This window comes from Aegilops tauschii, chromosome 5, assembly GCF_002575655.3.
Source record: "Aegilops tauschii subsp. strangulata cultivar AL8/78 chromosome 5, Aet v6.0, whole genome shotgun sequence".
Classification (NCBI taxonomy): Eukaryota; Viridiplantae; Streptophyta; class Magnoliopsida; order Poales; family Poaceae; genus Aegilops; species Aegilops tauschii.
This window is the reverse complement of record NC_053039.3, coordinates 121,137,917-121,153,637: the sequence shown is the minus strand read 5'-3', so window position 1 is coordinate 121,153,637 and position 15,721 is coordinate 121,137,917. Positions and strand designations below refer to the sequence as shown.

The 15,721-nt window shown below is 44.4% G+C and overlaps 2 protein-coding genes across 2 annotated transcripts; both read right to left on the bottom strand.

The window, feature by feature from the left end:
• Positions 1-1,924: 1,924 nt before the first annotated feature.
• Positions 1,925-3,201, bottom strand: LOC109737366 (uncharacterized). The gene is made up of 2 exons (XM_020296535.4): positions 2,561-3,201; positions 1,925-2,473 (listed from the first exon to the last, which is right to left on the bottom strand). The coding sequence occupies exons 1-2, from the start codon at positions 2,703-2,705 to the stop codon at positions 2,133-2,135; spliced, it is 486 nt and encodes a 161-aa protein (XP_020152124.2). The 5' UTR covers positions 2,706-3,201; the 3' UTR covers positions 1,925-2,132.
• A 138-nt stretch (positions 3,202-3,339) lies between these two features.
• On the bottom strand, positions 3,340-10,063 carry LOC109737180 (uncharacterized). The gene is made up of 7 exons (XM_020296408.4): positions 8,622-10,063; positions 6,921-7,112; positions 6,493-6,765; positions 5,452-5,554; positions 4,721-4,839; positions 4,443-4,610; positions 3,340-4,341 (listed from the first exon to the last, which is right to left on the bottom strand). Exons 1-7 carry the CDS (start codon positions 8,985-8,987, stop codon positions 3,730-3,732), a joined length of 1,833 nt encoding a protein of 610 aa, XP_020151997.1. The 5' UTR covers positions 8,988-10,063; the 3' UTR covers positions 3,340-3,729.
• Between the last annotated feature and the right edge of the window lie 5,658 nt (positions 10,064-15,721).

Here is a 15,721-nt window from a genome sequence, read left to right as displayed (position 1 = left end):
ATGGATGCGGATGCCATCCTCAACATCCCACTGTACTAGTGGCATAACAGATTTCTGGTCCTGGCATTCGGAGCCTAAAGGGTTTTTCACCATGAGATATGTGTAACGGATGTTGGTTGATACAAAATCAGGAGAGAAAACTGATTGGATGGTGTAGCTGCGTTCAAGTTGAAGGTGTTCATCTGGCGTTTGGCACAACAGTCGCTTCCCATGGCTAATCTTTTGGGACACATCACATGGCTACGAGAAATATGTGCACACTATTTAGGCGGGATGATTCATGGCACCAGTCGCTCCTTGACTATTTGATGGCTCGTTGCACATGGGCATTGGCTGATGCGATCTTGACTGCAAGCATGCCAGCGTGTACCGAACCAAATGCAAAAAAGCTCTTTTTCACAAGTGCAGTTCTTAAGTATGATCATCTCTCTTTGGGCAATTTGGTTTTCTAGAAGAAAGGCCATCCATGGAACATCTTTCAGAGTCCATCTTCAACGCATCAATTCATGAAAATATATATGGCAGAGGTAAGACGCTGGAGAAGCGATTGTTTCAAAGCCCATAATCACACATGAGACTCGCAATAAATGGCTTCCACCCTAGCTGTATCATGCAAAAGTAAATATTGATGGGTCCTTTGCCCGAGCGGGCACAAGAGGTGCGACAGTGACATTCTATAGAAGAACGCCCGTGCGTTACAACGGGTCTACATTAACTTTAAGAGTTCAATATTAATAATATTCTCATACATATCAAGTGACATTGGCGATCTTTTTTATCATCAAATCCTCACACACACTCTCTCTCCCTCCCTCTTCCTCACTCTCTCTCCCCTCTCCCTCTCTCTCTCTAACACACACACACATCCATCTTATTGGGTACAGGACCATAATTCATCTATTTCACACACACACGCTAGTGCATAACAATATGGATTATGTGTATTATATTTGCCACCACAACTGAGAGAATTAATTTCATGTAAATCGGCCAGCCACAGCTCCAAGAATACGCGGAGGAGGTGGCCCGGGTCGGCGTCGGCACCGTCCGGCGCGGGCCACGGGCCCGCTTCCAAGTGCGTCTGCGCGCCGGCGCCCACGCCGAGTCCTTCAAGTGCCGCTTCCACCGCACCAACTCCCAGGGCCACGGCCACAGCCAGGGCCAGGGAAGCCGCCCTTCTTCGCCCCCTTCACCGGCCGCGGCCAACGCGGTGCCACGGCACCCGGCCTCGCCGTCCTCGTCCTCCGGCACCGTCGCAACCCAGTGACGCAGCCCAAGCATCGGCCTCAAGAATCAAAAACGCTCGACAACGGAGAGGGAAGGGAATATCATATATTTGTCATAAGAAGGGGAGTTTATTTACTGCTCCCTCGATGTATTGTTTCCTTTGTTTGGAGATTGATTACCATCCGTGAGTTAAGGTAAGGTCAACATGATTGAGCGATTTTTCTGAAAATCAATTATTTGTTTTCTAATTAATGTGATTGAGTGATTGAAGGTAAGGTTAATTAATTTAGATTTGATCTTTATAGATTGTTCGTGATTGATTCTACATTACTAAATAACTTGCGCCAGTATGGAAAGTTCTGATTTGTTCAGTTTTTTTTGTTGTGTGAGAGGATGACGCGAAAATAAACCGATGAAGTGGGGGAGGGGATGAAAAAAACCCAGCAAAGATGTGAGGAGGTACCAACAAAAACCATGGGAGGTGGGACGAAAAAAACCTGGAAGCGAGACTACCAACTGCTTCATTAGGAGTAGAGATATTACTGGAGCATATGTAGTTGTTGTCAAAGATATCCAGGACCCATCTTGCTTAGAAGCTTTGGTGTGTCGGGAAGGCTTTTCACTAGCGGAGATCTGAATCTCAGGAACATAGTGATCACGGGGTGCTTATGGAGCAATCATCAGAGGGATTGCGGAGTAGAAATCATCTTTTGACAGTTGCCTTTTTTATTCATGAGCGTACAAACTTTAATTTCAAGGTCCATGGCCTTGCAAAGGACACGTCGTCTTTAGGTACAAGACGCCATATTTGGCCTGGTCATTCCTACGACCCTATTTCTGTACCTTTAAACATTCTTGCTTCCAAGTAATAACGTTGCGTGTGTTTGCGTAAAAAAAAGCTACGATCACACCAGGCACTCCGGCGAGGCGTTATCGAGGGTGAAGTCGAGCTGCGTCTTGGCGGCGTAGGTGAACGTTATGGGCTTGTCCTTGAAGATCAGCCAGCCGCTGTTGATGAGGCAGTGCCCTTGCTTTCGGCTGAGCAGGCGGAGCTTGGTCGTGTCCGGGATCACCGCGTTCACCTCGCCGAGGTTGCAGTACATCACCACGGCCCCCTGCGGGCACGAGCACGTGTTCTCCACCGTCACGCTGTACTCCGGCACATTCCGGACCAGCCGCCCCGTCAACACCGACGAGACGCGGATGTCCTCCAGTTGGCACGGCCCGGCGTCGCCAATAGCATGACCTGTGGACACATCAACGGCACATAAGATCCAAGGATCGGTGAGATTAAACTGCGACGACGACCAAGTATTACATTGTTCTTGCGTACCTGTATGGAGAAGAGCTGCAACGAAGAGCAGGACCAGGATGCAGGCCTTGGACGCCATGCCTGTAATGTAGGAGTAGTCTTTGATGTGATGAAGATTGATTAGGGTAGCTTGGCCAGCTACATATAGAGCTCCCGGCTCATACATACAGAGATCCCGAGATGATATGCAATATCTTACCAGTGTTATTTTTTATCTTAACAAAATTAAGGTCGTGAGGTTGTTCGGTAAGTAAATTATCTCCTACAGAATCGGTGCATTAATTCCTTCTATCTTCAGGGCTATTAGTGATCCTCCCGTTCAGGAAATGATATTCTCTCCATAATTAACATGATCCTCCCGTCTAATGCTCAATGATAGTACTTCACATAATTAATGTGATTCTCACGTCCGAAGAATGATACTCTCTATAATTAACGTGATCCTCTGTCCAACGGTAGATAACACTTTCCATAAATTAATGCATGACTATTTAACATGCATAGGTAAACTAATTAATTGCATGCAAATGTAGGCAGAGATTAGACAAGAGATAACTAGGGACGGTTCGCCTAAAGGGGTGCGCCTAGACCTAGGTCCCAAAAATCCGCACCGGATCACTTGGATATATAGGATTGGTTGAATAACCACACAAAGCTTCTAAATAGGAATTCAACCAAATTGTACATATATGATGAATACAATGATAACAGAAATCGAGCTAAAGAAAGCAGACAGTATGAAATGCATCACACATGATGAACAAATATCAAACACCGAAAAAAACAAGATCTGAAACAGATTCAGACAAATTGATGGATCTTAAACAGCTTCAGAACCAAATACCTTCTGAACAAACGGTTAAGATCTTCCAAATCATGGGTTAGCCAATCTAACTTATACTCCCTCCGTTCTGATTTACTCGTAATTTGAACTAAAACCACGACGAATAAATCGGAACGGAGGGAGTAGATGACTATTCACAGCCAAAAGCAACAACACTGCTGAATTACCGAAATCATCACTAGGCTTCTGCTCTTCGAGCTGATCCTGTTGATGGCAGATCAACAGAACAAAGTCAACTAAGGATTATACAGCTTCTGGATGCTAAGGTGCTAGCAAACCAAAGCAGATGCTCTCTCTTTCCGTGATCTGTACAACAACTATTCTGTACATCAGTGATCAGTCACTGCTACAACAAGTCCAGTTGGTCACTGTCCATGTCCTCCTTCGCAAGCTTCTCAATCAACAGCTCCATTGTCCTGATGTACTTGGGCATGTAATGTTCCCCTACCATGGACCTCCCCAGACGAATCTTGCTGTAGAGATGTCGAGGTGTCTGGTACAGGGTGACAACCTCCTCCCGGCTACCTTGCTCACTTGTGTTGGGCTCTTCTGCAGCTGGCAATGCAACCATGTGCAGTATTCTTCCTGGAGGGTATAGCTGGAGGGGATCTTCAGAAGGGCTTGACGATGACGGCTCCATCTGCTTGTTGGTTAAGGATTCTCTGACCTGTCCTTCGCTTGAACTTTTCAGAGGTGATTTGATGTCCTCTTTGTCGGTATCTTCACTATCTAATGGTTCAAGGTTTAACTCCCCAAAAGAAATTGAGACTAACTCTGCATCAGCCGCTCCAGTGTCGTTTTTTTCAGTTTTCACATCAACATCAGTTTGATTTGTAATGTACCGAGTATGTTTTGCAGGGTCAATAGTCCGCTTCCGTGCAGAAGAACATGACCAGCAAACAAGAGTAGAACGTTTCTTCGCAACACAGTTGACATCTTCTGAAGATCTGGTCTCAGCCTGGCAAATTCAAGTCATATGGCAAATAGTTCAGTAAGTAACAACACTGTCCATCTGTTTCAAGAACTAGTGCTTGAAGCAATATATTTGTTATTATGTACCTCGGAAGTGGGAGGCTGAAGCATATCGACATCTACAACTTTAGATTTTGGATCTGATACGAAGGGTACATGAGATCGCACGAAGCTCACAGAGCGATTGACGAAACCTAAGAATCTAGTCTGTTGAATTTGTTCACGAAGTTCATGCACCCATGATGATGCCATCACCTGCCATATTTCACTCCAACGATAAATATATGATATGTTTGACTAGGCAAAACAATTTACAGGAATATTTACTTCATGGTTTCCCACTTGACTATCATCCTGAGAGGTACCTCTGTACGGAGTTTGGCAGTCGAAACTCTACCAAGAGATGGCACTACATCATTTCTATTGACGATGGTCGTAATGAAGTCTTTACCCGACTCAGCCAAGTCCCATGTCATGCAAGCAGCTGAAAAGTAGCAGCAGAAGTGTTAATATCTCACACCTACTATGTGTGTAGATCACAAGTTTGCAGCATCAACAAAGAACATTGAGTTCCTTGCAGATGTTGAAAGCTCATACTTCAATCCAGAGTTAATTATCTTTTGGTTATCTACTCATAGTCCTTAGATATATAAATCAAAGGCTATCCTAAAACATCGATTGTCATCATCATTAAGCATACATGTGAAATCGTTGTTCATTTTTGCCGCTGTTTGGATTTCACTACACGATTAACACCGGATAGTTATTTTTTTCTAAACATGAATTGCAGGCCATATGCCTACAAACGCCAAAATATGACCATAAGAGACATATCATTAGAAGTCACTACTACATTTGTGCAAGGAGCCGATACGGCTTTTTAGTGAGGGAAAATTAACACATGGAAATGGAATGTTTTACTAGTATTAACATATACTCCCTCCGTCCGGAATTACTTGTCAGAGAAATGGATGTATCTAGACGTATTTTAGTTCTAGATACATCCATTTCATTTTTGCGACAAGTAATTCCGGACGGAGGGAGTATATAGTATTCAATGGCAAAACTTTTATACCCTTGGGCTTACAAGGCATACCTGGTCCAAATGCGATACATGTGGATGATAATAACTTGTCATTCTCACGCAGAATGTATGTCAATAATGCAGCGATACTGGCACCCATTGAATGCCCAATGATCTGGAATAACAAGATTGAGTTAGCAAATTGAATTGAAAAAAGGTCTAGAAGTCCAGATGCAGTGCACAAGTATCAAGCATCATATATTTCGACAAAACTCGATTAGCGGGAACTGCCACACTAGATGGAAGATGCATAAAGAACAAAATTATCTAGTTTGTTTTTTTGTAGAAAAGAAAATTATCTAGTTTGTAGGTTTGATAGATCTTAGAACACAAATATTTTATTTTCAAATGATCATTTTAATTTTTAGGGTCCACCAAAACAGATGTGGTTTTGATAGAAATGCGTTGCCTACCTAAGTAAACTAAAATAGGCCTTTAATATACTAAAACAAACTTGTAAGTATACGTCGGGAGAAAAAAAATGATTCAGGTTTACAAGGTATCCAAAGCATATTATCATATTCATTAGCCCAAGTTATTTCATTGCGAAGTGTTTATTTCCAGTAGTGACTACGTACTTGTGTAGAGTGTATGAGCCAGAAATGCACTGCTTACCTAAGGAAATTTGTGCCTGTCCTTCTCAGCACTGGAAAAGCTGAAGAAGTCGATAAGAGAATCTTAATTTTCCGAATACGTCACTGTTTCTAAATAAGCTGCACGCTCAGATTTTCCTACCTCAACAGGATATTTGGTTGTTACAAGGTGCAGTTCATATAAATCCGAAAGGTGTGTCAAGGTCAATCTAGAAGGAGAGAAACCTTGTTTGGCAGTGCATCCCTGTCCTAAGTAGAGATCTCAGGAAATCTATAATCTGCATCTCTGTCCTAAGTTGATGATTACCACTGTTTTTTGTGTCTGGGTTTTTTAGAATAAAACGTTCTAATTGCAAGCATCTTTCAAGAGCATCTTCTTTTGGCAATACATAATGCTTAATTTTCTGTAAGCAGACCATCGAAAGACCATCTGTAGAGTCAGAAAACTGAAATATATTACCGTAATTCTGTGGTCCGGGAATTGCTTTACTGCTTTACTGAGGCAAGGAATGGCCTGATTTGCAATCCAGCGAGCCGCTGTAGCCATTCCACAATGTGCATACCCCAGCACCAGGTTGGATACACAGCCATCTTTAGCCACAACATGATGAAATGGAATGTCTGCTCCAGTTGCTGCTGTCAACCGTTCCTTAACACTAATAGCCCCCCGAATGAAAAGGAGAAAGCATTTGGAGTCTCTATCACGGACAACTGTGAAAGCAGGCTTCAGAAACTGCACAGAAGAACATAATTTCAACCGATTTGTCCTGATTTATAATATGTACTGAATAGAACAGAAAAATTATCGGTTCAACAAGTTAAGTACAGTATGTAATAAAATCAGAGTACATAATGTAAAAAATGGAGTGTTGACTGGTACTTACGCACCCTCGCCTTAGATTTCTTAATAAGAACATCACTCTGATCAAATCCACCAAATTCCAAAAACACTTTGTATGGCTTCTTTGAGAAATACATGCATAACTTCATATATCTGAGTAATGAAATCAGCTCCTCTCTTGCCCCAGTCCCTCCCAATCGTACAGAATCACTCCCGGCATACTCATGCTGCAGATTACCCTGATAAAGTAAAACAGTACGTCATATGGATGTTAACATATGTACTACTTCACAAACATGAGCTGGTAAAAAAGGGAAGACCGACACAGAAATAGTGTATTCTTCTGATTCTTCCGAGTGTAAAATATCTCAAGCAGCTAAAAGTGCCTAGCTGCTTTTCTTTAGATCTAATCTAACAACTGCTTCAAATCTAGCAACTGCTTTACTTTAGACCGCTGGAGCTTAAATTAATTATAGTAGCTATCAGTGTTAGTGCTCTATTCCGTGAAGTATAAACAAATATCTTATTTAGACGGTGGAGTAGGATTTAAGGGGAAAGCTAAACCTTAGTAGCCCCAATGTAATGAAAACTAAGAATTTCTCTAGTCCAAAAGAAAAAAAAGAATTGCATGCTTTAAGTGAACCGAATAGGAAAATCGAAGAAGCACTACCAAATATGGAGATCCAAATGTGAAGCTGAACAACTAATTACTTTAGCAATTCCTTTAAATCAAAGGGAAAAAACCTAAAATAGGGGAGAAACAACAAATCATTAATTATTCATAGGAGAAGAACACTTTGACTTTTTGCAACCTAATCACCTTCAACGAATTAGACTGTTTATACAGGTTTTTCCAAATCCTGAACCAACTGGCTCACGTCGGTTTCTCCATGGTCCGTTCCTTCCCTAGATGCTTGACACCAGCAACAAAAGATGCACACACTTACTAGCAACAAATATCTTTCCTACATGCTTCACAACTAGCAAAGCATCAATCCAACAAAGAAATAGGCATTGCATTTGATCAGCTAACATGTTAGTTTTAGTGATAATCATCATATGTTCTCAGCATCAACCAACTAAATTTTCCTTAATCTTACTATTGAGCAAGACAAGCATGACAACCCATAATACTGGGTCATTCACCTTCTAAACTAGGCTCTCCAGAAGTTAAAAACCTCCTACAAATGTTACGATATATCTTAAGATTTCCAGGAGATCAACAAACCAAATCCCAACAATCATATAAGTATAAAACATCACGAAACATTTGCGATTGCCTCCTGCTACTCTTTTCTTCCATCCAGGCACGTGTGGTAAGCTATATAAATACAAAATAAACCTCGGAACTAACGACGCTGTAAATCGTAAGAAAAAAAACATACCGAATGAGAAATAACTTGCTAAGTATGGAAGTAATCAATTCACGGAAGAGAATATTTCGTTTCGTTTCCTTTGCTTGCAAGCAAGCAAGCAAGATAAGAAAGCCGTTTTCTCGAAAGTTGAAAGGGGATAGATAATATTCTCCTTGTCCATGTGAAATGTGAATCCAAACAAGATCAAAGAGACGGCGACAATCTTGACCACCGAGAATCCAACGGAAGCAACCAATCCCCTCCCCCGTACGCATCACCACAGCACCAAATAAATAAAGAAGAGAAAAATAAAATCTCGCGCAAGGACCAATTCTCGTCGCAGCGTGACGAGAGCCTTAACGGTAGCACTGGTGATCAGCACGCGCGGAGTACCTGCTGCCGCATGTAGTAGTTGATCCCGAAGGCGAGCTCCCCGAGGGACCACTTGCCGAGCGTCTGCCCGTAGGCGAACCGCACGGTCCGAGCGGCCCCCGCCACCGCCTCGCCCCACCCGTCCGGGGCCCGCTCCGGCCACCGACGCCCGCGCCTCGCGCGCCGCGCACGCCGCCTCCCCCGCGCCTCCTCCTGCCTCCGCTCCCTCTCTGCCGCGGCCTCCGAAACCGCGGAGGTTATCATCTCGTCCTCCATGGCGCCCCTGCCGCCAGCTGCCCCGTCGGCGTCCCGGCAGAGCCGCCCCGACAGCACCAGGTAGACCAGCACCGCCGTGCCCGCCGCCGTCGCCATCCCCGGCGACCCCATCGGAGCACGGGGCGCTCCCGACGCGCGCGAGAGAGGAGAGCTGCAGTCTCTGCAGAAGGGAGGGGGAGTCGCCGGGATTGGAGGCTGGAGGGCGCTGCTTCGGTTCGCGGGGGGAACGGCTAAATTGGAGGGAGGGTGAGGATACAAAGTCGCTTTTGCCCCTGGGGTTTTTGCTCCAGCTCGGGCCGTACGAGAGACAAGTTTTACTCCTATATATATACTTCTCCTCCAAGCACCAACGACTACTTTTTTATTCCCTTGCGAGAACACCAACAACTACTTGTTGATGAAGTCTAGGACACTGGGTCACAAGTTAGACCCCAAGCTTAATCTTGAATCCAAGCCTCGCATCTGAATGTCTTCAAGCAATGGGCGGAGACTCCTTAAACAACACTGGATAGAGAAGCGAACTAAGCATTGGTTAGTTTTTTTTTATGGTAGAACCGGTGCATCCGAATTCAAGTCTTAGATTTGCTATGTGTGCTCGCATACCTTTTGGATTTATTCCAGACCATCCGTCGCTATATTTTCAGTGAATTAAAAGGTGCATCTAGCGACTTTGTCAATCTTAATATACTTCCTCGGTATCAAAGTATAAGATGTTTTTGTAGTTTAAATATAATTGCAAAAACGTCTTATATTTCAGTACAAAGGTAGTATCAGCTTAATCTTTTGAGGGTGTTATAGGGATAGACGAGTGTATATGGGTGTGACACATTCTTCCTGAATAGACTCGATTCTCTTGTGAAAATTTCCTTAGTGTGCATCAAAGGATGAGATTTCTGTCCCATCCTACAAATTGAAATCGTTCTAGCTTGGTACTGTGATATCGTCAAATTATCCAACGGAGCCTGGAAACCATTTCGGTAATGGTATTGGCCTCCGGTAGTTTTCTACGGGTGTTATGAACATCTTTGTGTGTACGGTGTTTGCAAAAAAAACAAGACAGAGAAGCGAAAGAGATAAAAAGAGCAAGTGTGGGTACCTATGTGTATCCATTCTTCGGTCAAATGGTCATACGAATCTTAAGAAACTCTTATAATGTCGATACCAAACCAATCGATTATCCTGCAAAAAGAAAGATGTGCATAACATATATGCATAGAATAGATAATCCATCTTAATTGGAAATGAAAAATAAAATTGTTGGAACCATTGTGAAGGTAAATTTACCTTGTTTTTCTGTGGAAGCATTTTGCACCATGTTTAAACAGAGCAAAGTTCTAGGGACTTTTACCCCGCAATATTAATCATCCTAGGGGCTTCTTTGATTCGAAAGGATATTTGGAGGATTTTTTTATATAGTACTTATCCTTCTTATAACCTTTTTATAAACATTTCATTGGGGTGATTGAACTAGACCTGAAACCCTAGCCCGACATGCTTGCAAAAGTGTGACCAAAAACTTCAAGCCCAAGCCTTAGCCAAAACGTGTAAAAATGTTTTTTCTAAATTTCAAAATACCATTTTAATTATTGGAGTTTAACTAGCATTATTTGAAGGAAATATGCCCTAGAGGCAATAATAAAGTTGTTATTTTATATTTCCTTATATCATGATAAATGTTTATTATTCATGCTAGAATTGTATAACCGAAAACTAGACTAGCTCGTTAATCAAAGATGGTTAAGTTTCCTAACCATAGACATGTGTTGTCATTTGACGAACGGGGTCACATCCTTAGGAGAATGATGTAATGGACAAGAACCATCCGTTAGCTTAGCATGTTGATCGTTGAGTTTTATTGTTATTGCTTTCTTCATGTCAAATACATATTCCTTCGACTATGAGATTATGCAACTCCCGGATACCGGAGGAATACCTTTTGTGCTATCAAACGTCACAACGTAACTGGTGAAAGAACATGCGGTGCCCCCATGTTTGGTTTTGGTAATTGATGACAATCTCTATGGACTAATGGCTGCCTTGAGTTATATTTGAAGGATTTGTCCATAGGCATTTCTTGAAGTCCATGTGTTGGTTTCAAGGAGTTTATGTGGTGACCAAGGTGTTATTAAGGAATTATCCAAAGATTGGTCATGTGAGAGTAGAGCTTATTGCAAGCGTGTCTTGAAGAAGAAGATTGTGTGATCATTCATGTTTACCTTCAAGACATCATCCAAATGAAGAGAGTTGGAAAGAGTCAAGGTTGATCAAGACTAAGTCAAGAGTGAATCAAGTTGATCAACACACAAAGCGCACAAGATGTACCGAGAGGGATCAAGCGATCCCATGGTGTGGTAAGCATTGTCGATTACGCTTTGTGTACTAACCCATGATCTTTGTGAGAGTTCTTTGTGGGGTTAGGTTGGGGTGTGCAAGTTCAAGTGAAGCATCATGAAGAGATCAAATGCTTGAAGCTTGCCGTCCATTGTGGCGACAATGGACTTGTGAAGATGTTGCGGTGCGCAAGTTCAAGTGAAGCATCATGAAGAGATCAAATGCTTGAAGCTTGCCGTCCATTGTGGTGACAATGGACTTGTGAAGATGTGCGGAAGAGTGGCTCACCCATAGTGGAGTATGGGGGAGCAATCAACTAGTCTTCATCGAGCCAACACAACCAAGAAAGGTGGTCCAACTTGAGGGAGTCAAGATCGTCATCATCTAGCTCAAGTGGACCATGTGCAAGGCAAAGGTTTGCTCTTGATAGGTTTTCTATTTTACCGGTCTCATGATGGTAGTTGGGAGACCGGGTTATAGGATCGATTGCCGTACTATCAAGGGGGGCTCTCGATGAGTAGCTTGATCGTATCGTTCATGGAGAGCTCAAACCATTGCATCCTTGCGTCATCTTTGTTGGTTCTTGTTTGGTTCTTCTCTTTGTGAGTTTTGGAGCTTATGGTCATCTTGATGACAAGCTCGAGTTCATCGAAAACGGAGTTCACTCGCATCTTCTATGATGTTTTCGATGTTGGAGGTTATGCCGGTTCTTCTCGGTTGGAGGTTTCACTCCTCTATTTTTTGGCATACCTCCCCTGCCTCTGCTTACTATAACCAGTCGCTGTTTTGATGCTACTCGTCTTTCTCAATCCAACAAGCCTGAGTTTGCTCAATTCGGAGCTCATATGCAGAAGTTATGGCAGTTTTGGTTTCCTAGCGGTAGTACTGCGGCCAGAGCGGCAGTACCGCTTATCGCCCCAAGCGGTAGTACCGCTGTCCAAAGCGGTAGTACCGCCTATGGCCATAAGCGGTAGTACGGCTACGGTTCCGCGCTGGTACCGCCTCGATTTTGGGTCTTGCATTTTTCATGTCGAGTTTTGCAGTAGTTGCACGGCAGTAAGGCACGGCAGTTCCGCCTATAAGCGGTAGTACCGCCCCGATGGGCGGTAGTACCGCCTGTAAGCGGTAGTACCGCTCCGATCGGGCGGTAGTACCGCTACTGCATTTTTGGTCCCGTGTTCTGCTCCTCCAGCGGTAGTACCGCTGGGTGCGCGGTACTACCGCCCCAAGGTTCATGTTTGGTTGCTCCTTTTCCCTGCTTCTTCCGCCAGAGCGGTAGTACCGCTCGTGGAGCGGTAGTACCGCTCGTGTGCGGGCTGAGCACACTAACGGTTGGATTTTTCCCCTTCTATAAAAGGGGGTCTTCTTCCCCATTGAACCTTATCCTTTGAGCTCGTGTTCTTCCCCCATTGTTGACCTTCTTCGAGCTTGCTAACTCTCAATCCCTCCATGGATCCTTGATAGTTTTTGAGGGAAAAGAGAGAGGAGATCTAGATCCACATTTCCACCAATCACTTTCTCCTCTATGTGAGGGGAACCCCTTGAATCTAGATCTTGGAGTTCTTGGTGTTCTCCTTCTTGTTCTTCCTCTCATTTTCTTCCCTAGCATTAGTTGCTTCGGTGGGATTTGAGAGAGAAGGACTTGGGCACTCCGTGTGCCCTTGCCATTGCATTTGGTGCATCGGTTTGAGTTCTCCACGGTGATACGTGGAAGTTACAAGTTGAGAAGCTTATTACTCTTGGGTGCTTGGTGCCCTTGAGCTTGTTCCTCTTGGGTGCTTGGGCGCCCTAGACGGTTTGTGGTGTTCGGAGCTCAATCATTGTGGTGTAAAGCTCCGGGCAAGCGTCGGGGTCTCCAATTAGGTTGTGGAGATCGCCCCGAGCAATTTGACGGGTACCGGTGACCGCCCCCAAGGGTTGCCAAAGTGTACGGGTTCGGTGACCGCCCCCAAGGGTTGCCATTTGTACGGGTTCGGTGACCGCCCTCAAGGGTCCCTTAGTGGAATCACGGCATCTTGCATTGTGCGAGGGCGTGAGGAGATTACGGTGGCCCTAGTGGCTTCTTGGGGAGCATTGTGCCTCCACACCGCTCCAAACGGAGATTAGCATCCGCAAGGGTGTGAACTTCGGGATACATCGTCGTCTCCGCGTGCCTCGGTTATCTCTTACCCGAACCCTTTACTTATGCACTTTACTTTGTGATAGCCATATTGTTTCTTGTCATACATCTTGCTATCACTTAGTTGTTCATCTTGCTTAGCATAAGTTGTTGGTGCACATAGGTGAGCCTAGTTGTTGTAGGTTTTTGTGCTTGTCAAATTAACCGCTAGGTTTATTCCGCATTTGTTCAAGCCTAAACCGTAATTATTTTAAAGCGCCTATTCACCCCCCCTCTAGGTGACATCCACGATCTTTCAACTGGGTGATTATAAAGATGATCTACAGGTATCTCCGAAGGTGTTTGTTGTGTTGGCATAGATCAAGATTAGGATTTATCACTACGAGTATCGGAGAGGTATCTCTGGGCCCTCTCGGTAATACACATCATAATAAGCCTTGCAAGCAATATGACTAATGAGTTAGTTGTGGGATGATGTATTACGGAACGAGTAAAGAGACTTGCCAGTAACGAGATTGAACTAGGTATGAAGATACCGACGATCGAATCTCGGGCAAGTAACATACCGATGACAAAGGGAATAACGTAAGTTGTCATTACGGTACGACCGATAAAGATCTTCATAGAATATGTGGGAACCAGTATGAGCATCCAGGTTCTGCTATTGGTTATTGACCGGAGAGGTGTCTCGGTCATGTCTACATAGTTCTCGAACTCGTAGGGTTTGCACGCTTAACGTTCGATGACGATTTTGTATTATATGAGTTATGTGATTTGGTGACCAAATGTTGTTCAGAGTTCCAGATGAGATCATGGACATGACGAGGAGTCTCGAAATGGTCGAGAGGTAAAGATTGATATATAGGACGATGGTATTTGGACACCGGAAGTGTTTCGGGGGTACCGGGTACATATCAGGTCACCGGAAGGGGTTCCGGGCATCCTCCCGGCAACTACATGGGCCTAATCGGCCAAGAAGGGGACATACTAGCCCCTAGGGGGCTGGTGCGCCCCATGTAGGCCGAAATAGGAGGGGAAGGAAAGAGGAGCAGAGAGAAAGGAAGGGGAGGGATTCGGCCTCCCCCTTCCTTCTCTCCTCCCTCCTCCTTCCTTCCCCCTTCGGGAATTATGGTAAGGGAGGGCCGAATAGGATTAGGGCCCCAAGTAGGATTCCTCCTACTTGGGCGCCCCCTTGGCTGCCCCCTCTCCCTCCCACCTATATATATGAGGGGGGAAGCGCCTAGAACACACAACAACATCTGTTAGCCGTGTGCGGCGCCTCCCTCCACAGTTTAAGCTATTGGTCATATTCACGTATAGTGCTTAGGCGAAGCCCTGCGCGGATCACTTCACCATCACCGTCACCAAACCATCTTGCTGAAGGAACTATCCCTCGACACTTTGCTGGATCAAGAGTTTGAGGGACGTCATCGAGCTGAACGTGTGCAGAAGTCGGAGGTGCCGTACGTTCGGTGCTTGACCGGTTGAATCGAGAAGACGTTCGACTACATCAACCGCGTTAAGCTAATGCTTCTGCTTTCGGTCTACGAGGGTACGTGGACACACTCTCCCCCTATCATTGCTATGCATCTCCTAGATAGATCTTGTGTGATCGTAGGAATTTTTTTGAAATTGCATGCTACGTTCCCCAACAGTGGCATCCGAGCCAGGTCTATGCGTAGATGATATGCACGAGTAGAACACAAAGAGTTGTGGGAATCATAGTCATACTGCTTACCACCAACGTCTTATTTTGATTCGGCGGTATTGTTGGATGAAGCGGCCCGGACCAACCTTACATGACCACGTTCATGAGACCGGTTCCACCGACAGACATGCAACTTGTTTTGCATAAAGGTGGCTGGCTAGCGTCTGTTTCTCCAACTTTAGTTGAATCGGATTTGACTGCGGCCGGTCCTTTTTGAAGGTTAAAACAGCAAACTTGATAAATCACCGTTGTGGTTTTGATGCGTAGGTAAGAACGGTTCTTATTAGAAGCCCGTAGCAGCCACGTAAAACTTGCAACAACAAAGTAGAGGACGTCTAACTTGTTTTTGCATGGCATGTTGTGATGTGATATGGTCAAGACATGATGTGATATATGTTATTGTATGAGATGATCATGTTTTGTAAAAGTTATCGGCAACTGGCAGGAGCCTTATGGTTCTCGCTTTATTGTATGAAATGCAAACGCCATGTAATTGCTTTACTTTATCACTATGCGTTAGCGATAGTTGTAGAAGCAACAGTTGGCGAGACGACCACGACGCTACGATGGAGATCAAGGTGCCAAGCCGGTGATGATGGAGATCATGACGGTGCTTTGGAGATGGAGATCAAAGGAACAAGATGATGATGGCCATATCATGTCACATATTTTGATTGCATGTGATGT